The sequence below is a fragment of the Crinia signifera genome, chromosome 6 (genome assembly GCF_055691185.1).
Source record: "Crinia signifera chromosome 6, ASM5569118v1, whole genome shotgun sequence".
Classification (NCBI taxonomy): Eukaryota; Metazoa; Chordata; class Amphibia; order Anura; family Myobatrachidae; genus Crinia; species Crinia signifera.
The window spans coordinates 257,818,443-257,841,342 of NC_139222.1; the positions used below are offsets into that span (position 1 = coordinate 257,818,443).

At 44.7% G+C, this 22,900-nt stretch overlaps 2 protein-coding genes across 2 annotated transcripts in view; both read left to right on the plus strand.

Annotated features, from left to right (window-relative positions):
- LOC146009246 (alpha-2-macroglobulin-like) overlaps positions 1 to 1,629 on the plus strand; it is a 115,396-nt gene extending 113,767 nt beyond the window's left edge. Inside the window, exon 36 of the mRNA XM_083149413.1 lies at positions 1,476 to 1,629. Coding sequence (XP_083005539.1) covers positions 1,476 to 1,501 — 26 coding nt within the window. The 3' untranslated portion in view covers positions 1,502 to 1,629. The remainder of the gene's footprint in view (positions 1 to 1,475) is intronic.
- A 6,190-nt stretch (positions 1,630 to 7,819) lies between these two features.
- LOC146009247 (alpha-2-macroglobulin-like) overlaps positions 7,820 to 22,900 on the plus strand; it is an 89,748-nt gene continuing 74,667 nt past the window's right edge. Inside the window, exons 1-8 of the mRNA XM_083149414.1 lie at positions 7,820 to 7,974; positions 11,312 to 11,495; positions 13,092 to 13,254; positions 14,450 to 14,502; positions 15,581 to 15,601; positions 17,358 to 17,511; positions 17,591 to 17,675; positions 20,865 to 20,988. Coding sequence (XP_083005540.1) covers positions 7,907 to 7,974; positions 11,312 to 11,495; positions 13,092 to 13,254; positions 14,450 to 14,502; positions 15,581 to 15,601; positions 17,358 to 17,511; positions 17,591 to 17,675; positions 20,865 to 20,988 — 852 coding nt within the window. The 5' untranslated portion in view covers positions 7,820 to 7,906. The remainder of the gene's footprint in view (positions 7,975 to 11,311; positions 11,496 to 13,091; positions 13,255 to 14,449; positions 14,503 to 15,580; positions 15,602 to 17,357; positions 17,512 to 17,590; positions 17,676 to 20,864; positions 20,989 to 22,900) is intronic.

Genomic DNA, 22,900 nt, shown 5'->3' on the forward strand with positions numbered 1-22,900 from the left:
GACAGGTAATGGTACTTGCACCCCCTACCAACTCTGAAGGGGTGTACCCACGGGCTGTAGATGGAAGATAAGAGATTTTGCTTAGTCAAAATCTCCCAGCCGCTGCCGGAGATAAGCCAGAAGCCATCCCCGGCAGCAGCAGCCATCCCCGGCAGCAGCAGCCATCCCCGGCAGCAGCAGCCCGTGTGTGCAGCAGAATACACACTGCAACGTCTAACAAGAATATTCTTACCTGCACTGTCTATTTGGCCAGGCCATAGCGACGCGGCCCGTGCATTGCTATCGCCCACTGTGTACACACGGGGTGATTCAAGGACACATTCTAAGTGATTTTAATGATGTAGTCAAAATCGCTTAGATAAATCGCCCTGTTTGTACATGGCTTAACCCGCCCTTGAAGCAGCATAACCCTCCCCTCCCCCCACAGCCTGACCTAACAATCCCCTCCAGTGCTTATCCTAAGCCCCGTACAATCACCTAACCCCACCCCCTGCCTGCAGCCTGACCTAACAACCACAGCTAGTGCTTATCCTAACCCCGTACAATCATCTAACCCCCCACCCCCTGCCTGCAGCCTGACCTAACAATCCCCGGTAGTGCTTATCCTAAGCCCCGTACAATCAGCTAACCCCACCCCCTGCCTGCAGCCTGACCTAACAGTCCCCACTAGTGCTTATCCTAACCCCCATACAATCACCTAACCCCACCCCCTGCCTGCAGCCTGACCTAACAGTCCCCACTAGTGCTTATACTAACCCCCGTACAATCACCTAACCCCACCCCCTGCCTGCAGCCTGACCCTAGCAACCACAGCTAGTGCTTATCCTAACCCCCGTACAATCACCTAACCCCACCCCCTGCCTGAGCCTGACCTAACAATCCCCGCTAGTGCTTATCTTAACCCCCATACAATCATCTAACCCCACCCCCTGCCTGCAGCCTGACCCTAACAACCACAGCTAGTGCTTATCCTAAGCCCTGTACAATCACCTAACCCCACCCCCTGCCTGCAGCCTCACCTAACAATCCCCACTAGTGCTTATCCTAACCCCTGTACAATAACCTAACCCCCCCACACCCCACCCTGCAGCCTGACCTAACACTTCCTCCCTGCAGACTTTCCCTAGACTGTGTGTGGTGACTGGGGGAACAGGCTGTATGTGTAGTGACTGGTGGAATCAGATTTTGATGCAATTTGCATTTTTAGCCCCGCCTCTCCCAGAAAATCCATAAATAGCGGTAATTTACCGCTCCGGTGAGGGGGATTCGGGGGGGGGGGGGGGGTGCCACTGGTATCCGAGGGGGTTGCAGCCCTTTCTGGGGGGCCGGGAGGGGTACCCGTTTTTCTGGTTTAGTGACTGGAGGGAACAAGCTCTGTGCGTGTATAGTGATTGGAAGGGACTCATCGGAACACAATCTTTTTGTCACTATTCTAAAAATAACTGTTCTTATCTTCTATTTTTGCTGGCTTGCAGATGAGAACGTCGGCAATTCACTATAACAACTGAAAACTATCTACCTGACTGTTCTACCTACGAATACCCGCAACACAGCAGAGAGAGCTGCCCATTACATAATACAGTACAGAGTAAATGAATGGAGAAACAATAAATATTTTCTAACAAATTGCTCTGATTGTGTTCATTTGTCTGCTGGCTGCATGTGGTATTATTAACAGATCATGTTCTCCATGTTACTTACACAGGGGTTGGTTCAATGACGTGGGGAGGACTCAGGAACGTCAGGATGTATCTCTCGCAGATTCCTGCTTGTAGCCCATGACGATACACACATAAATGACTGTGGTTGTTGTTTTGTGCGCAGCGCACATCTCACATGTAACGGGAATTACAGGAGACGGCGCAGTGTACTGGACTGATACATCTGGCAGCAATTACCCAAACAATATTATACAATGATTTATATGGACTAAAGTAACTTCTATAGTAAAAATATTAATACTTATTTATTGATAAATCCTTAATGAAACAGTACAGGAGCACATAAAGATATACATAGATCCCCTATGGTATAGAATAGTGCAATTGTCACTATTAGTTTGGGCATTAGGATAGGCAGTAAAAAGAAAACTAGGCACAAAGGTGGAGGGTCAGGCTGCTGAGGGGTTGGGGGAGGGGTAAGGGCTAGGCAATAATGGGAAGAGGTAGTGTTAGGCTACGGGGCATCCCAACTGCCAGCCATCTGTATGTATTCCCCTTTAAATTATTAGGAACCCAGATTCCATTTTATAAATTGATAATCCCGTGATCTGTAATATGGGAATCAGATGGTTCTACTGTTCTGAATTGGACACATACCGATGCTTCATTTTGTGTCAGTGGTACCAGATAATATACTCACACACGGATCATTAATCCAGCTGTATACTGAGCTCATTGTGACTGTACACTTTCATTTAACTTGCCATATTATCCTTAGTTATGCTGAGTATACTTGCTATATATTCTGTACATCGCTGCGGAATATGTGTGCGCTATATAAGAAACTGTTAATAAATAATCATAATACTGTATATGCACACACATATACACCCACACACACACACACACACACACATACACAAAAATGTGAAAAACCTAAATCCTACAATAGAACATTGTAATCATATTTAAGGCCCTAAGAAGAAAATATGTTTTATAGCTAATAATACCGACTATTAGCTATTAGATAATATACAGTATATTTATGAAAGAGCTCTAAATAACCAGATATAAATTGCAGTCTTGAGAATATTCAGAATTCTGCTCATATTATAGTTTGTTATATACAGTAAATAAAGCAAAACAAATGAAAGAAGAGACTGTAGGTGCTTGCGCTGGCACTTAATCAGAATGGATGAAAAGACTTCAAACATGGGACGTTGTATTAAGCATTTGTGATTAGAAGAAAACAGTGAGTTATAAGACCCTGCTATATTACAATAGTACAATTTAGTGTATACCTTTTTATGACTTTTAGTTTTAACATTACCGTTCTATTCTTTTATAAACACTTCAATTACGAAAAATCTTGAGGTTATTTAGATTGACTGAATTTTCCAATAAGTACCATTAATAAATAAAATAAATTGTAAATGGCATTTACAAATACAGCAACCTCAGTTTACAATCGGCGGGAAAACTACAGTATATTGACAATTAATTTGTAAGCCAGGAATTAATAAAATAATTACAGATGAAAGGCTGGATTAGTACACACAGACTATGGGTAGAATTATAACTGAAACATGCAGCCATCAAGAGTTTAAGATCTTAAGGTGCCAATACACTAGTGCGATTTGGTCTCTTTTAACCCTATGCTGACCCATTGTGCTGAAAATTGATTGAAAAGTGTAATATCGTATGTGTTTAACTTCTGATACCAGAGATAGCCATGGCTGCCTGCCATAAAGATTTACCGGATCACACAGCCATGACTGGGATGGCATACGATACATCACAGTCGATGCGCGCTCCCATTTTCTCTATATTGAAAAGAAAAATCGACTGTGCAGGCAAGGAAATATGGAATTCGATCCAGTAAATCCAATGTGTACACTGTGCCTTGAATGCAAATCGATATCAAAATCAATATTGAATGCAAAAGTGCAGATAACGAAACTGTCAGTACAGGTGTAATACCAAGAAAGTTGAGGGCACAAGCCAAAGATTGGCCCAGACACTGACCCTTATCCTTGTTGATTCTTTCGCTTACACATTTGCACGCAGCCGACCAAACGGCCCGAACACGCACACAGGGAGCGAAGGCACGCCTGTAAGGCCAGCGAAGCCGTTCATTCGGATCCACACAAAAAGGGAGTGGCGTGCTAATGCAAGTATGCTACAGTGTCCATACAGATCTTGACCTGTCCATTTGGACTTCCAGTACATTAGGTACAGCCTGGAGCCGATGGGGGTCGCTGCCTCTGGTGGTCATGCCAGGGGCCATGGCAGTGCGTCTGCCTGTCCCGGCCAGGTCCTGTGCCACGTCTTGAGCTGGGTCCTCGTCACTCCCATCTGCCTCCTCCGTACACCTCCTCCGATGGAGGTCACCGCGTCAGTGGTCATGCCGGGGCCGTTCGCTGTCCTGGCCGGGGGGGGCGCCAGGGCTGTGCGCTGTCCTGGCTGGGGGGCGCCGTGTCCAGTTTCGGGTCCGAGGAAGGAAGCTCCAGTGGATGGGAGCTCGCATGCATGTGACCATCCCCGACCCCCACCGGAAAGTATTCACAATATCCAATGTAAATTACTAATGAGAGGTTAGGAGCTGGTTGTAGGTCACTAGGGGGTAAATCAGACCTAATCGCATGTCTGCGAATTCGAATGGCGGCCTATCTTTGGGCCTTTGGGCCGCAAGGCGAGTGTGCGATGTTGGTCAGCGATGAAGTCCTGCTACTTTTCCTATTCTCAAGCCATTCTTAAGGTGTGTGACAGGAAGTAGGCATTTCGTGGGTGGCAACCGACCGTTTCATGAGTGCAAAGATCCACCGAAAAGGGGGAGGACGCTGACGGAAACTTAAAGATGTGTGTGGGTCATCACATGGTGAGATGTTGCTGAGCGATCTGAGCAATAAAGATCGCTCAGATTGCTCAGCAAGATCGCTCAGCACTCAGCTTTGCACAGCGATGTGTGCTGAGCGATCTGTCAGTGTTCTCCAGTGCACACACTGGCCCTGACCGACGAGTAACTAGATTTATCCAGCAATAGCGCCGTGTGGTGCCGTGCAGTGCTATCGCTATGGCCCCTACACACAGTGCCAGATTAAGCCTTTCGGGGGCCCGGGCACTTTAGACAGGGGGGCCCCTCGCACTTGTCTTTACTGGCCGCAAACTGTATGGGAGAATATTACACTGTCAAAACACACAGTAAAAGCAGTATAAACTTGATTAATGGGTAACTGCAGGGGGTGATAAATTTAAACATATATATACACCACATGAAAAGCCTGTGCTTGTCCCTATGTACCTTACTCTGTAGGAGCCCTGACAGGGTCAGCGCTGCCTCTAATTAACAACCATCTCATAACATCTACTAGATTGTAAGCGCCTCCGAGTAGGGCCCTCTTCCCTCCTGTTGTCAAAGCCCACTTCTCTTCACATTTCACTCACAGCTCTCCTTTACTCCAACACTCAGTGACCATCTTTGTCTGCATACTCATCTCCATCATTGGATTACATTTACTTTACATTTAAGCTGTAATGTGTATTGATCTGTGGCACTCTTTATTTGTACTGTATTTTTTGTTATTTATTCAATGTTACGCCAAGCTTTGTCTCCCTGTATTGTTCCTTTGTACGGCGCTGCAAAACACTTGTGGTGCCTTATAAATAAAATTATAATAATAATAATAATAATAACTAGGCTACTGCTGCTGTCCTCCATGGGCCTGAGAAGCATGTAATGAGCTCCACCAATCAGAGCTCAGCACAAACCTCTCAGACTCTGCCCTCTTGTGCAAAGTGTCATGGGTTAACTCCCAATAATGTACTGCACACTTGTGCAGTCAGTGTGCCTTGACTCCTGGGCCCTTATTCTGATCGGTGCGGATATATCCGCGTGCTTTCGGCCCGCCGATGTTTTGTGTCTGCGCATGTGCAGAGGCGTCTCTGCGCATGTGCGAGCGGGGCGTATGGCCAAATCCCGCATGATATGTGAACACTCCGAACAGGGGGTGGAGAGGGGCGTGAAGGGCTATTTGGGCTCATTACCATATGCATACGCCCCGCGTTTCATGGGAGTTCCCATGAAAACGCTGGGCGTACGTATGGTAATGCGGCCGTGACGCACGTGTAGGGGGCGGACATATGACATCGCCGGATGTCAGCTGCCCGCCCAGATCCCTGCTTTTGCACGGAAAAATGTCCGTGTGGTCTGAGGTTGCGGGTGCTGGTGGAGCACTCGGTCCTGCATTCGATGGTCTGCGACCATCGAATGATGGGGGAGGTTCCCTTAGATGGAGGAGGCGTATTCCATGAAAAATACACGTGCGGTCCGTTCGGCCAGCTTCTTACCGCATACGGACGGAGTTGGCGATCCGTATGGAAGGTGGAGTTTCGCACGCACGGTCCTGGCCACATAATCGGCTCTGGCCGCACCGATCAGATTAAGGGCCCTGATGATTAATCATTGTCACATTGGCAGATAGGGGAAGCTGCAGCACTACCCCACTCCCATGCACAAAACCTTTAGCTAAACAAAAAATACATGCCAACCACAGGGGGCCCCTAGCTAGAGGGGGGCCCAGGGGCACTGATCCCTTTTGCCCCTGCTTTAATCCATCCCTGCCTACACACAGAGCGATGTAGGAGCATTATGTAAGCGATCTAGTGAGATTGCTTAGAAAATGCCCTGAAATTGCACCGTGTGTAGGCCCCATATGACATTGAAAGCACTGGCGAATCTGGAAATATGGTAATGGTTGCTCCCAGATTCAACTACTCCCGTAGGCGGGACTCTTGTGCGAAGGTGCATGGCAAAAAGGGGGTGTGGCCTCATGGAACGGTGGCCTGGCATCACAAAAAAGGGGCGTGGTATTACACACAACGTAATTCTCATTAAACATTTTAGCAAACTTCGTAATTCCCATTACACATAAAGCTATACGCAATAATGCCAATTACACATAATGCTACACACTGTGATGCCTGTTACAAATTGTGCTACACACCATGATGACCCTTACACATTGTGCTACACACCGTGATGCCCGTTACACATTATGCCATATACCGTGATGCCCATAACACATTATACCACACACCATTATGCCCATCAGACATTATACCACACACCATGATGCCCATTACATATTTTATACATCAGTGCTGCTTACCTACAAGCTCATTGTGAGGGGGTACTTGCTGGATGCCAGGATCTTCAAACTCGATGCCAAGGAGGCTTCATGCTTGTTGCCAAGGGTGAATACATGCTCATTGCCAAGGGGGAGATAAATACTAATTTCCAAGGGGGAGTTTAATGCTCAATGCCAAGGGGGAGTGAGTTGCTCATTGCCAAGGGGAGGGTCTCATTCCACATTGTCAAGGTGGAGTGAGACCGGCAGCCGCCAGCCGCACACAATTTAAAGCAATGACATACAGCTGTATAGTCAAAGCAGGTCTGCCGCTATTTTCAACTCCTCCGCTTGACCGCGAACTGATAGGAGCTTGTGGTCCAGCAGCCAATCAGGAGCCACCAATCCTGATTAGCTGCTGGACTGCAAGCTGCTATTGGCTCGCAGTCCAGTGGGAGAGTTGAAGGTACTTATGTATTATCTGGGCTCCCATGTTAAATGCACCCCATTTTTTGATACCCCTACTATCCAACTACACATGGAGTTGATTTTATATAGTGTGGCGAGCTCAGCGAGCCACCGTGCCCGAAGCGTGGCGAGCGGACGCGGTCTCATAAGAAAAACGGCAGCCCAGATATTACATAAGAACCGAGTTGAAAATAGCAGCGGACTCTTTGAGTATACAGCCAGGTATCGCACAGCTCTCCCTGCCCGGCTATCATTGCTTTAAATTGCTTAAAGGTCGGGACAGCCCTTACATTCACCTATGATTGAAAGGTGTAAAAGGATTTTCATTTTAAGCTTGAAATATTTTACGGTTCAGCATAAACTAAAATACTAGCTAACTTTACGGTGCTTTGCCTGAAAACAAGGCTCCTCCTGCCTAAAGTCCTCCAAAGTTTAACCTTAACAACAAATACTTTGTTTAGCGATGTGGAAATCCACTGCACATCCCAACACTGAGAGATAACCAAACATTGCTCAAATATTTGTTCTGCTGTGTTCAATGTCCATATTGTGTACTGATACACAATACAGTGAGTGGGTGTGAGGTGATAATATAACATGCAGTATTTATACAACAGCTCACAATCACAATCTGTCCTGTAGTCCTGAGACATGGGGTCCTACACCTTGTTTGTAGGTCTCATCCTACTGCAGATCTCTTGGATGCTGGAAGCAAAACTGTGAGTAATATTTATATAGATATTAGACCACTAGATTGTAAGCTCCTCAGAGCAGGGCCCTCTTCCCTTTTTGTTGTTAAAGCTCTTCTCTTCACATTTCACAGCTCTCCCAAAACTCAAACACTCAGCGACCATCTTTGTCTACCAGCCCCTAGTACTACGTTGATCATGTCCTCAATACTTACATCTAAGCTGTAGTGTATATTGCATTGTGGCGCTCTACTACATGTACTCTATTTTTGTTATTTATTTACTGTAATGTTAAGTTTTGTCTCCGTGTACTGTTCCATTGTATCCCCATTGTACGGCGCTGCGATACACTTGTGGCGCCTTATAAAAATAATAATAATAATAATACATGTACTGTACATCTGGTTGGATGCTCAAATACAGTATGCATATATTTAGCTGAAAAAGATCTTTATTATGAAACTATTATATTTTATTGTAGAAACTATAATTATTATAAGTTATATTTGCTGCTTTTACATAACGAATAATAATAATTAGACTGTATTAGTAAAGGTGCTCAATCCAGTTAGGTGCAAGTTGTGAGTTGTTTCATGAAAATCCCGGAATTCACCAATCCTATTAAAAATGTCTATTTGTAGTAATTGCACCAGGGGCCCAATAGGGTGTGAGCATCATTAAGTGAGAGATTTTGGGAGAGTGTTCCTATTTTTTTAAAAGAGGCAATCCTTTACACCCAAAAAAACAGGTTGATTTTGGCATGTAAATGATTGCTGCTTTAATCTTTGGTCAAATTCTCCCAAAACCTCTCACTTTTTGATTTTCACACGCTATACATTTTTGCCCCAGGGGTTGCAAAATGTCTACACTACTGTATGCGATGTGCCTGAAATAAATGCTTTCATTAAATGTGGGGTGCATAATCTAGAATAAAAGCAAATTTTTGGGGCAATTTGAGGCCATTTATTTATTTTTCCACAAAATGATATTTACTGGCTTGATTAAAACTTCCATATGCCTAAGTAGTCATAATTGGATTGAGATTGGGCTGAGATAGACAGAAAGCTGAGATAGGCAGAAAGCTGCTTTCCTGTAGGAAGCCACTCCTTGCCTTAATGATGCTGTATAGTTTAAGTTAAAGAAAAAAGGAAATGGAAGAATGCAAGAATTGTCATGCTGTAGTATTCAAATACTGTCTACTATTACAAAAAAAAAAATGCTATTCTGATAATCAGAGAAATCAGTTTACGGGCCATATGTAATAGGGTGAGAGATCAGAAGGTGAGAGATTTTGAGAGTTTTCCCAGATTTTTAAATCAGGCAAATCTAATGCAAGTTGACCTTATGTCATTCTAACTAGCGCACGTTAACATTTTGTTGTCGACCTATTGACTGTCTACCTAGACATTGTCTGTGAGCTAATCCACACACCTCCTCCTTTCCCCCAAATCTACACCTATCACTGTCACACGTTACTTCCTGCCATTCTCTATTAAAGGAGTGTCCCTGGCTGAACTATGTAGAATTGTCACACACTTATCAGAAGGCTACTGTAACCCCAATGCCAATAAACTCACATTCTAAACATCATTGAATATATATTATACTAGATGACCGCTTCCCTTCACTGTTGAGCCCCATTATATTTTATAAAGCTATAATTGTATACTGGAATTTAATAAAACCAAACCAACATTCTAGAAGGAGTCTTCAGTGACAATATACAGATATGTCCTCATACACCATTACTGTAGTCGTGCCAAACAGTCCCATTTGGCATATCTCCTAACTTTTTGATGAAATGAGGGGTGGCCACATATTTGGTAGAAGTGTGATTTTTTTTTCTTTTTTTCAAATCATGCTGGGAGGAAGCCAAGACTTTCAGCAGCCGCTGAGCTGCCCTCTACCTCTCCCAACACTGACTGGTAACCACATACTGTCACTGCTGCTGTGCAGAACATCAGTGCCAGAATGTCCCCCAACCAGTGGGGGATTTTTCCTTTGAGCTGCAGGACTGGCCCCCAAGTAAAATCCACCACTTTGTTCAGCCTTAGTGAGGCCAGAGCGCACTCCATGGGACTGTCCTGGCTTCACAGGGACTGGCAGTGACTTCCTATTGGAAGCCACTGGCTATAAAGGCAGTCCCAGTCCAGGCTGAGATAGGCAGAAAGCTGCTTTCCTGTAGGAAGCCACTCCTTGCCTTATCTTGCAGATCTACCTAGCTTCTATGGGTTGCAACCAATACAGTCCATAGAAGCTTGGAGTATGTGCATGAGCAGTACCAATAATCGACATGCGTTTGGCTCAGTACCATACTTACCGACTTTTTAAAAATCCTCTCCAGGAGAAGCCCGGAGAGGAGTGAAAGGGGGGTGGGAAGAGGGTACATTCTGGGGGCGGGTCAAGGCCAACATCACCAAGCTCCGCTGGCTGCCGCATCATGGATGGTGGGAGGGGCTAAAATAACATAAATGCAGGAGACTTTTCCACCTTCCCGGGGGGCCGGGAGGGGAACCCTATTTGCGGGACCCTCCTGGCCATTCCGGGAGGGTAGGCAATTATGTCCACTACCCGTCAACTGCATTGTAGAGGTACCAGGGCCCTTGGCGGGGCAGGCCTTCCAGCATTGAAACCCCGCCTCCTAAGGTCATGCAGGAGCCGCTGCCCCAACATCCTGCCCCCTTCATCCTTACTCTCTCCCCCACAAGGTAGTTCACCAGCAGAACCCAGTGTTATTTTCTTTATTTTATTTTTTTTACACAAACTATCAACCCAGCATCTACTGCCCAGGGGTTGCGAGGATAGCCCCGGGCTTCAGCCCTGGACAGGAGAAACCTGGGGGGGATGAAACCCCTTTATTGGGACACCAGCCAGGGCTGACCAGGGTGATAAGGATTTGGCCGGGGGACCTTGTATAAAAAGTGTCTAATTCAGCACCTCTCTCCCAGCACAGCACCCTCACCCAGCAGCACAGATCCCAGCAACAGCCAGCTGGTGACATGTGCTTGCACAGTAGACTTTAGCACAGTCCTTGGGGTCTACGGCACCATAGAGAGATGGGATCCCATACAGAGTCTCCAAATGGGCCACCTTCTCTGTTAATCCACCCCTGTTTGACATCATAACTTCAAGATCACCACATGATATAAAATATCTTACAGAACTCACCTGAGACATTGGGAGAATAACTAAAAAAATAATTATACGTTTTGAGACTTTACAGGCAGTATTTTTTATTTTGATTATTCCAGGCTTTCAGGTTGCTATTGTTCTTGCTAATTTTTAGCATAATAATCATTTAGTTCCTAATCTGTTATACCGCCACATACCATTTGTGTAACCTACTCTCCGTATGTATCATCCTCAGGCATTACGCTGTCATCTTCCCCTCTGAGTTTCGCTCCCAACATCCGGAACATGTCTGTATACACCTGGAGGGAGCTCAGGGAGAGAGCAGGGTGCAGCTGTCCCTAACCCTTGGTGATCAGAACACAACGCTCATAGACAGGAACTTCCAGCAGGACTCCGTATTCAGTTGTGTTCCACTCAAGGTAAATTCTGAATAAAGAAGTGAATGGACCATCTTGTCCTCCAGCCCTGCACTGAGGCTGACTGATTCCTTTTTAACTCTATAAAATATAAAAAAAATTTGCTACATACAGATGAGTACTTATCATTTTTGCAACATATGGTGCAGGATATATGGCTGCACCATTTTGCTGGATTGCCCTCTTAATTTATGATTACTGCCAAATTGATGAGTAGGGGCTTCAGCACCATGGGTAACAACTTCTGACTCTAGCATGGCACGTCTTCACTCTGCCAACAGGATTGTAGCGATCTGAGGACCTAGCTCATGTTTGTATGCAACTCGCTTTTGGATTCTTGCAAGATCTGGGCTCTATATAAATCCCAGTGAACAACCCCATCTTAATTCCCGCAGTTGATTTCAGACAGCACGGACATAGCCGTGTCAGGCATACTTGGCATCTACATTTTTCCTGTGTAACAGCTTCACTTGTGATGATTAGTAATTACATTGCAGCAGGGCCGGCACCACCACTAGGCAGCTCTAGGCATTTGCCTAGGGCGCCGGCACCTGGAGGGCGGCAGTTCGCCCCTCACCCCCAGCGAACTGTGTAAAAAAATTGCTGCCCTGGCATCCCTGCAGTGCTGGGGCGGTCAGGGGTGTCCGTGCCGTAGGGGTACCTGCGGCGCCGTCATGTGTATACAGCTGGCTGTGGCCGGCGGGGTCCCTGTAGTGAATAGCAATGTGAAAAGCTATGTGCGCGGCAGCGCCCCAGCACTGCAGAGATGCCGGGGCAGCAATTTTTTTACACAGGTACTACCCCCCCCTCCCTCCCCCTGGCACCGGGGCGCCCCCACCCTGACTCGCCTGGGGTGCTCCGGTGCCTTGCACCGGCCCTGCATTGCAGCTGCGTAGGCAAGTGCGTTCATATGTGAACGAGTTCCTGAGGCCTTAGGTTTGTATCTTCTTACAATCATGGGCGACAGTGCAAATTGTTACATTGCACACAATAGGGTATATTCAATTGATGCCGGATCCATTCCGACATTCTTTTGCCGGAATGGATCCGGCATCCATCACTCAATGCAGCGACCAAATCTGACTTCGGATTTGGCCGCTGATTGATGCGGGGACCAGGTGAGCACAGCGGCAGCAGGCGGAGGGAGGCTGGACAGGGCCGGGTAAGCTGCACTCGGCGGCGGGACAAGTGAGTGCGGCGAGCCAGGTATGGGCAGCGGCGGGAGATGGCCAGAGGGTACAGCAGCGGCGGACAGGAGGACATATATCGATATATCATATCGGATTGAGATTGCCGGAAACCGGAAGGTTAATTGAATCCACTGAACTGTTAAAAACAATTGTCTGTTAAAAACAATTGAGCAAAGCAGGATTTATTCAGGTACTACTTAATAAGCGAAGTATAAATGAATTACTGCCTGTTTTTTCAGTTATTTATATTTGACATTACAGAATATTTTATATATGATATAAAATACAAAAAAAAAAACAAGGAAACTCCCAAAGTTATTAGATACATTTTATAGTCATGGTACTGTATGTTTCAGACAGTTCAGGTTCTGGCAAATTCATAACAAACCCACTTGATTCATTGTTATAGGTTCCTCATCCATCTAAAAGTGCGGACCAGGTCGGAACACTGACAGTCTCCATTGAAAATGCAAAAGAGGTCATTTCCAAAAGTACTAAAGTTCTTGTGAAGAAGGAAAGAACCAGTACACTGGTCCAGACAGACAAACCTGTGTACAAACCAGGACAAACAGGTGGGTCTGCAATTGGAGAAGGGAACAACAGTTTACTAATTCAAACTTTTTTAATGTTTTGTTTTTTTAAATAAAAATAGAATGAAAGTCAAATGAGAAGTGTAGATCTCTTAATTTAGTAACGGCAACTTACAGTAATGCTGTGTACACACGGTACAAATTGACATTCGATTTTGACTATATAGTGAAAATGAAATTGGGTTTGCATAGACATTGAATGGAGATAGAACATGTTTTTAAGCTTTCTATCCTGATTCAATGCTGATGGGCGCTTCCGTTCAGCTGACATCGAAAAGCCAAATAGACAGTGCAGCAATGACTGTATAGTGAAGATTGAACGTAGATAGTATGAATTGTATGTAAATAGCACATGAGTTAGCAAAGATTGCATAGCAATCAAATCTTATAGAGCATACACACGGTGAGATAGGCACTATTTTTCTATTCAATTTTGCTTATAGAAGCAAAATCGAAAAGCAAATTGATTGTTTTTTTTACATTAGATCCAGATTCAATCCCAATGTGCACTCCTGTGTAGTTTAAATTGAATAGAAAAATAGTCTTGGCAGCCATGACTATATAGTGCAAATCTAATGTAGATAATGCAAATCTAATGTGTTCGCTGCAACATTCGATTCGATGTCCATCTCCTGCCTGAAGCCAGTGTTGATCTGAAAGCAAATCGAGTGCACATCGAATGGAAAATCGAATAGAAAATAGTGGAAATCGAAAATGTGTGTACGCACCTTTAGTGGAACAGAAATGGAATCTCACTGTGTGTACCCACCATCACTCTCCTAAATGCACTATCCCAGTTATGTCCTCATGCTTTTGTTTTCAATGTTTTGTGTGGGAATACATTGGGAAACTATCTTTTTATATACACATTTGATATTATTAAACAGATGCATAACACGAATATGGCAGACCCTATATACAGTAATATGGGAATTGATTTTGCATGAAACGAATGTTGGCTAAACTTCGTAACAAAAGTAATTCTACATTATGGATATGAACAAGTTCATTTAAATCATCTTCATTTTAGCTGATGGAGGGTAATTTAAAATACAACATTAAAGTCCATCTTTACATGCACTGGTTGATAGAATAAATATTGGTACTTACTTTCTAACCTTTACGAACCTTCATAGTTTCAGAATGATACATTTACTCTGTGTGTATACTTTTTCAGTGAAATTCAGAATTCTTTCTCTCAATGAGGATCTGCAGCCAGAGCATAGACAGGTACAGTAAGCGTGGAAAAAAAAAAAAAAAAGATTCATGTCATTATATTGAAAATTCACATATGTAAAAATACACACACATGTACTGAAAAGATAAAGAAGATGCAAAGCTTAGGAATCAATATAACATACTGTATACATGAATATACATGGTCAAACAGCAGGAATAAAAGTACGCAGATGAGGAGCAGCTTTTTATTATATAGGATAATGTTCCCATATAATATTCCTTTTTTGTTCTTAAACATCTAACAACTTATGAATGTATTTTACATTATTTATCATCACTTATGCAGAAACACAAAGTTGTTTTGAAGAGTGAAACACGTGTTGACATAATGTCCTTCAGAATGTCTGATCGCTAAATATGAATTACTGCTAACTTAATATTGTGTGCTGCTGATAATAATATCTCTGTACCCAAATATTGGGGAGCGTTAGATACAGAGTTTAGATGGCAGAAGATTTATTCATCCTGCTGCACTAGTGATCTGTGTTGCATTGCAGTACACCGCATTGGATCAAAGCTCCGCGACCCCCTGCATTTTTCAGCCATGACAAGGAAATTTGGAATAAGTGTATATATATATATGTGTTGATTGTGTTGATAACATTTGACACATCACAAATAATAATATTTTAGCATTTGAGTAAAAGAAGAATGAAATAGCACCATATGTCCCAACATATTTGGTGCTTAAAATGGGCATGGGCTTATTAAAAGGGGTGGGACTTCACAGGAATGATGCTCACGCGAGACGTTCTATTTTTGTTACTATGGGGGCATGGTCAGCACTCTGCTGGCATGCCCCTATCCCCTATGTCTCCCATAGTAAACAGAGCATTTATTCACCACTGCTCTGCTTACCATGGGGACTCCCAACTGCCGTCACTCCACCCCCGTGGGACACTGCTGCCTGTGGGAGGGACAGTGTGATGGTCCCAAATACTGACAATGACCATGGAGTAAACGTATATATACTACAGGCTAACATTGCCAGTCACACAAAGCACATTTGCAGTACTGTAATTTAATTATATGGGTTTATTTATAAATGGATTTTTTTTTTCTTTTTCAGTTTCCAGTTGTTGAGCTGCAGGTAAAAACTTTATTACTAATTACTAATTAAAAATAGAAAGAACAAATTTCGGTACTTGTTTCCTAGCACGGCGCCCGTCAGGTCCCATCGCATACCATAACTTAAGGTATGCGATGGGAACCGATCAGACCCAATTGTCCCAATTTTCGGGCTTAAAAGACGTTCCTGTACAATTTTAAAATCGGTCGCATCGCATGCCATTACAATGGCATGCGATGCATTGTGACGCGACCTACCCGATTTTTACATTGGACCCAATGTTAAATGGTCCCTCAGACCCGATTTTACATTGGACCCAATGTTAAATGCCCCCCAGACCCGATTTTTAATTGTATATCCACACTGATCGTTAATTATTATGTTGTTATATTATTATTAAATGCCCCCCCCATTGGTAACGCAACGCCACGATCAATGTAAACCCGAAGCGTGGTGAGCACAGCGAGCCCGGGAGGAGCGGCGGTACGCATCCTCCGACCTTTTCATACCCCCACTATATTTAATATAGTGTGACGAGCGCAGCGAGCCACCGAGCCCGAAGCGTGGCGAGCAGACGTTTAATATGTGTGAAGTAATGCGGGTCCCCTTGAGGGGCTCGCTGCGCTCGCCATGCTTCGGGCTCGGTGGCTCACTGCGCTCGGCACACTATATAACATCAACTCCATGCCGACGTGGATAGTGGGGGTATGAGAAGGTCGGAGGACGCGTACCGCCGACCCTCGCGGGATCACTGCGCTCGCCACGCTTCGGGTTGGCATTGATCGTGGCATGGCATTAACAATGGGGGGGCATTTGACATAGTAATTACCCATCAGGGTGGGTATACAATTAAAAATCGGGTCTGGGGGGGGGGGGGGCATTTAACATTGTAATCAGCCATCAGGGTGGCTGTACAATACAAATTTAGGTCGAATCGGTCGCACCGACCCGATGCCATACAAATGACATCGGTGGCGCCGTGCTCGGAAACAAGTACCAAAATTTCATGAAATCTGCAATGTAATATGCTGTATATATGAGGAAAGGAACTCAGTGTAGTGACAATTGTCCCAGAGGCTGTTCCTTAAATGCAGTGTCAGACTGTGGGGAAGGCAGGCTCACTAAGGGAATGCAGTGGTAGGAAGCCATGTTTAGGGGTGTGTCTGGTCTCCAGATGGGGTGTGGCCAACCATTATATGGCTTGTTTTACCATTATAGAGGGCATGATTTGGACCACTTTATAAATACAAATAGTAAGTACTGACAGTACGAGTATTACAATGTACCAGACTAATAACAGCAATGTACTACAGGGAATACACCATAGTCCTGTGCAATATGTTGTGTTATACATGTGATGTATAATTCAAGTGCACAATGTAATACCTGACCCATATTAGAGGAGGCCCCAGTTATTGAGGACCTCTGGGGATTTCCCATGTGGACCGCCAGTGGGCTGGTCCAGCCCTACATAAAGGAAGCTTTGCTTCCAATGTAATCTCCTAATTATACAGTGCTCACAGAGCCAGGTTATTACCCAGTGGGACACTTGGAGGGATAGTGGTTTTTGGCCCCTTTCTGTTACACTGAAATGATTGTAGTACAGTACTTTGTGCTCAATACACTGTTAGGTATTATCCATTTGGGCATTCACAAAATGATGTAAGATGCTAAGAAACATGGCCTCCCTCACAGAACAAGGAATGGGTTACACAATATTATGAGGAAATGTATACTGTGTCTAAGATGAGATGAATGTATTATGGCTTTCTTATAGGATCCAAGCAAGAACCGGATTGGTCAGTGGCTGAATGTGAGTCTCCGTCAGGGGATTGCAGATCTCTCCCTTCCTCTCTCCTCCGAGCCCCAGCTGGGGGATTATTCTATTCGGGTAGATAACATAGTCCATACATTCAGTGTGGAGGAATATGGTAAGGAACCTTCCTATGCTGCAATATGTAGAATGGGTTCCTGAGTCACCTTTGACTTCTTTCCAATTTATCTCTACAGTGCTTCCAAAATTTGAGGCCACCCTTCAGTTCCCTAAGTATGTTATGTTCAACAGTGACCATGTCTCGGTTCAGTTATGTGGAAGGTGAGTGGGTCATTTAAGTCAATTTATGTAACAACATTGCAGATGGAATGTAAGACAATTATGGGCGGTATTCAATGTGAATACCGGCGACGTGCAGCGAATCCTGTTTAGGATTCGCTGCACATTCGCCACTGGTCGCCGTGTTCCGAAGCCTCGCCGGCTCCGGTATTCAATGAGTCAGGGGCTCGCTGCCCCTGACCGGCGAATATGAGCTCCTGCGGCGAACGCCGCAGGGAGCCTGAGGACGGTGGCAGGCAGGGAGATGGAAGTCTCCCTGCCTGCCCCAGAGCGTATGTGGGGGGGAGGTGGGCTCCCCGGGAGACAGGCAGCACAGGCTGCCCCCCCGGGGGTGCCAGCAGGGGACTGGGTATATTCACTACACCCGATCATGCATATGTAATGATCGGGTGAAGTGAATATATGAATATCTAATGAGCGGCTCGGCTCCGGTGCCCCCTGCTGGCTGGTCAGTGTAAAAAAATATATATATATTTGTTTTAAAATTAAATATATATTCATGTGCTTACAGCACATGAATAAAAATAGCATGCCCCTCCTCAGAATAAAATTCCTGATTTTTTGACACCAAATGTAAAAAACAAAACACTTTATTTTAAAAGTTCACATTCCACTTCACCATAAAAAGATAGCGATTGCTACTCATGGCGAAAAAAACCTTGAAATGTATTCGCCATCTGGTCATTGAATAGGGTGATTCACCGTTTTTGTCAAAAATTCGCCTTACAGCACAAAATCGCCATAAAAACCTGGCGAATCAGCCTCATTGAATACCGCCCTATGTCATATTTTCATCATACGTTTAATATGTGTAGTGCCAATAAAGTTTTTTTGTTTTGATTTTTCAGCATTTTTTTTTTTACATAAACTCTAGTTACGTATTTGACCAGTTGTGTGGTGATTGTTGGCACATTTTTCTAGTGCATAATGTAGTTTGTACTTCCTGAACTTCATTTGATTTTCTGTGTTGGGATCATTTGGTCGACATGCATTCGGTCAACCACTTAAGGTCAACATTGCTTTAGGTTGACAGAGTCATTAGGTCGACACAAGCATTAGGTAGACAGTCAAAAGGTTGACATGGGTTTTGCAAGGTTTTTTTGTCCCGAATGTCGACACAGCCGACATGGGCACCGTATCAGGGCACTGCGTTCCCTCGCATTGGCTTGCTGAGCTCACCATGCTTCGGGCACAGTGCCTCTGTTCTATTCTCCCTCCATGCTCTAGTGGATGGTACAGATGTATCAGGATTCATCTTTGCAGGTGATGGCGATAGCGTCGCCATCGCCATCACCTGCATCCCCGCCATCTGTATGCCGGAAGGGGACGCGCGTGCACGAGATGCGCGCGCGTCCCCTTCCGACGGTGCTGCCCTCGGTCGCCCGGTGCCCAGACTGGGCGACCACACCCCCCGCAGTGCCCTCGGGTCCCCCCCTGCCCCCTCGAGCGGGAGGCGGACAGTATTGGGTCCGCCTCGCCGCCCCGCCGCCCGGATACTGAGACGCGCGTACGTGGGGGACGCACGCGCGTCTCAGTCAGATGGAGCCGCCGTGTTGCTGGTGGAGGTTCGCCAGCAAAGATAAAACCGGCCCCATCTGTAGGTCATGAAATTCCGCCTGTCGGCACATGTTGGCAACAAGTGAAAACCCCATGTCGACCTTCCTCAAGTCGACCTAATGCTTGTGTCGACCTAATGAGGGAAAATGGCTCTAACTTGCACACTTTTCAGTAATGAAAGGTGCCATTGGCTGAGAATAAAGTGGTATACACAGAGACAGAGGGGGTGCAGATGCACTATGCGATCATTACATTACAATATAATCTATCATAAGAGGTTGTTGGTATATCATTGGCCAGTGATATTGCCCAGTCCACCAATCGTCCAGGTCACCTCTTGTCGAGCAGGTCACTAACACTATGGGGTCACCACCTGGGGCGCAGTTAACCCTGAAACATGATCCAGCCAAGGACCCCCCCAGGGCATCACAATAGAGAATAGTGATAGCAAATGGTTTATCGTTACCTATGCAATAACCAGTCCTGTTTATCTTTATCTATGCACTAGTAATTATATGTGTTGTTTGATTTATGCAAATGTGATACTCAGGTTATGTTCCATTGAATTTGAAGTTTAGACAGTCTTATAGTATCAACAGTCAGAAGCGAGTTATACGGATTAGCGTGTAGCTTTATTGGTTAGAACCGTAGAATGTAACGACTCCCTGGAGTTGTAGTTAGTCAGAGCACGTGGTAAATTATTTACTGTCATTAAGTATTATGTACTGATATTAGAAGCAACAGGTTTTCCAGGTTGGTGCAAATAAAGTGTTAACCCTTTTTGAACCACACTGAGTGTCCTGCCTCCAATCCTCTATAACAGTGGTTCCCAACCCTGGTCCTCAAGTACCCCCCAGCAGTGCACGTTTTCGAGGTGACCCAGCATGTGCACTCATTATTCAGACACATTTTAAAAGATCCACATTTTAAAAGGAGCTTATTCTGTGTGGAGACCTGCAAAACATGCACTGTTGGGGGTACTTGAGGACCAGGGTTGGGAACCACTACTCTATGACATAGAAAAAGCAGCACCATCCAAGCGGCACCACCGGTAAGAGAACACAACCAACCTACACCTGTGGTTATCACAACCGTATTCCTGAATTTCTATACTAATGTACATCTAGTACTGCTAGAAAAGTAGATAATGTGCGGAGAAGAATAATGCAGGACTATTCCCATAGATTCCTGCATTATAATAACACTTGCTCCTAATCATGTAGGACATCGTTATTTGGATCTTTGTCTATATTTGTTAATATAAATCAATCTGTGATGCTCCTACAGTATAACCTTCTATATATAATCCATGGTTTGTGTAATCAGCATGCTATTAGTAGAATAGGGTTTGAGTATAATATCTTTATTATTCATGTGATGCCAGGATTTTATTTTGTATTTTCCAGTTTTTCGGCCAATGTACTGTATCTCCGTCTGTAAGGAGCATATTCAATTAGCTGCTGCGCTGACTACAGCCTCAAGCTACTTAGATAGAGCCGTTGTGGTAATTAGCTGCAGGGTATACCCTGGGGCTACTTGTATATGCCCCTGATTCCACTAACAGATAGTTTACGAGTGATATACTGTACTGTTTACTCATCACATCTCTCTTAGGTACACATATGGGAAGCCAGTCCAAGGGAATTACACTGCTACCGTGTGTCGAAAACCTGGTTATTTTCGGTGGAATCTTGATCTTACAAAACAAGAAGAAATTTGTGTTCATTTCAGTGGAAAGGTGAGATCATAAGAAAGTTAATTTACAATATGCTGATTAAGATCAATGAAAGTTTAAGTGAGATCAAAGGCAGTTACCTATGTGAGAATCTGCCTTGTACAGAGTATTGCGGTTTCTTCCAAATACCCATTTTTCTTTATTACATTATTGTCATTTTTAGCCTTTAGCCTCCTCCATTGGCTGTTTAGTTTGTCTGTACAGCTCAGGGCACTGGACCTAGAGCTTTACTCCTCCCACTTTTCTCCACCTTTCTTATCTCATTATTTCCCTGACACCCTCTCGCTCTCTTGAATCTTTTACTCTTGTCTTTTTCCAGGAAACCCTGTCTCTCTCCCCCTTATCCACTTCCTCTCTCTCTTTCTATCCCCAATAGCCTCTCCGTTACTCCCCCTCACCCTCCTGCCCGTTTAAGGGGCTTTGTATTGACAATAGCAGGGTGGGATCCCTATCAAGATTTTGCTATAGAGCCCACAAAATTCTATTTATGCTCCTGAGCAGATGAAGTATCATCTGAAACATCTGGAACTCAGGAGAATCCCCAGCAACCACGAGCTGACAGCAACTGATCACAAGAGCAGTTTAAATAGCCCACCAAACAAGAGTTGGTCACTTATTGGACAGAAGCACTCAGCTGACCAGGAGTCCAAAGCAGGGATTGGTCGGCAGCAGAAGGAAGAGAAACATGAGTTACTACACTGGGGGACACCAACCCTAGTGATGCCATTGGTTCCCACCGCTCTCAATCAAGCACATTTTCCTTTATATCAGAAACATTCTGCTAGTGTGTACACTACTCTGTCATTACCACAATTGGTACACACATTGGGCCGATTCAGACCGTCTCGCTAGTGTCTACACTACTCTGTCATTACCACAATTGGTACACACATTGGGCCGATTCAGACCATCTCGCTAGGCTGCACAGTGGCGTAAGTTCATTCCAGTTGCCCGGAGGCAAGATATATTTTGGTGCCCCCCCACACACATACAACCCTATATATAAAATATAAATTTCTGTTCAGATAGATAGATAGATAGATAGATAGATAGATAGAGAACACATATATATTTCAGAACTCAGCCACAGAAGCAATATCGTTGGCTTTTAAATAACTGATTTAAACTTCCTGGGGGAGGAGAGGTGCCCCCTTGGGAGCAGGAGCCCGGCGGCAGATGACTCCATTGCCTCCCAGAGTTCTGCCTCTGAGGCTGCATATATTTGCTTCCTACCAAGCAAGTAAATGCCTCCCCATCAAATGCACCACACCCCCCCCCCCTCGCCACCCAATTCCCAGCACTACGACAGGAGTGGATGTGTACACTTACACCTCTGCTTGGAAAAATCAATTGATGGTGAGTGATCATCGAATGAAAGTTACAGAAAAAAACATACAAAGAAGCAGCGCTGGAGCTACAATGAATAAAACTCTCTGAGTTTGAATATTTACTTTATATAAAATATATTAATAATAACATTACATATACATATATCAATATAAAAATGGCAGTAGTATAAAGGAATGGAAGGCAATTTCCAATAGCTTTCTGGTCCAATCCTGGAGTGGTAGGCAAACAGATGACGCGTTTCACCACTGGCTGTGGCTTTTTTAGGGGGGAAAAAGGATTGGACCAAGAAGCTATTGGAAATTGCCTTCCATTCCTTTATACTACTTCCATTTTTGGGGACCACTAAATTGGACTTTGATATCTTGGGGAATTGTCTATTGGACTTCCATCACCACCCACCAGGCAGATTTCTCCAGGGGAGCTACAAACCACAGTCACCTGTTTGAGTTCACTGCCTTCCTGGGCAAATCTATACAGGACCCACTTTGGCCCCCCAACAAATCACCCATTTGGATACCTCCAGGTGAATTTCAATATTCAAAAGCCACCTGTGAGAGGACAACTA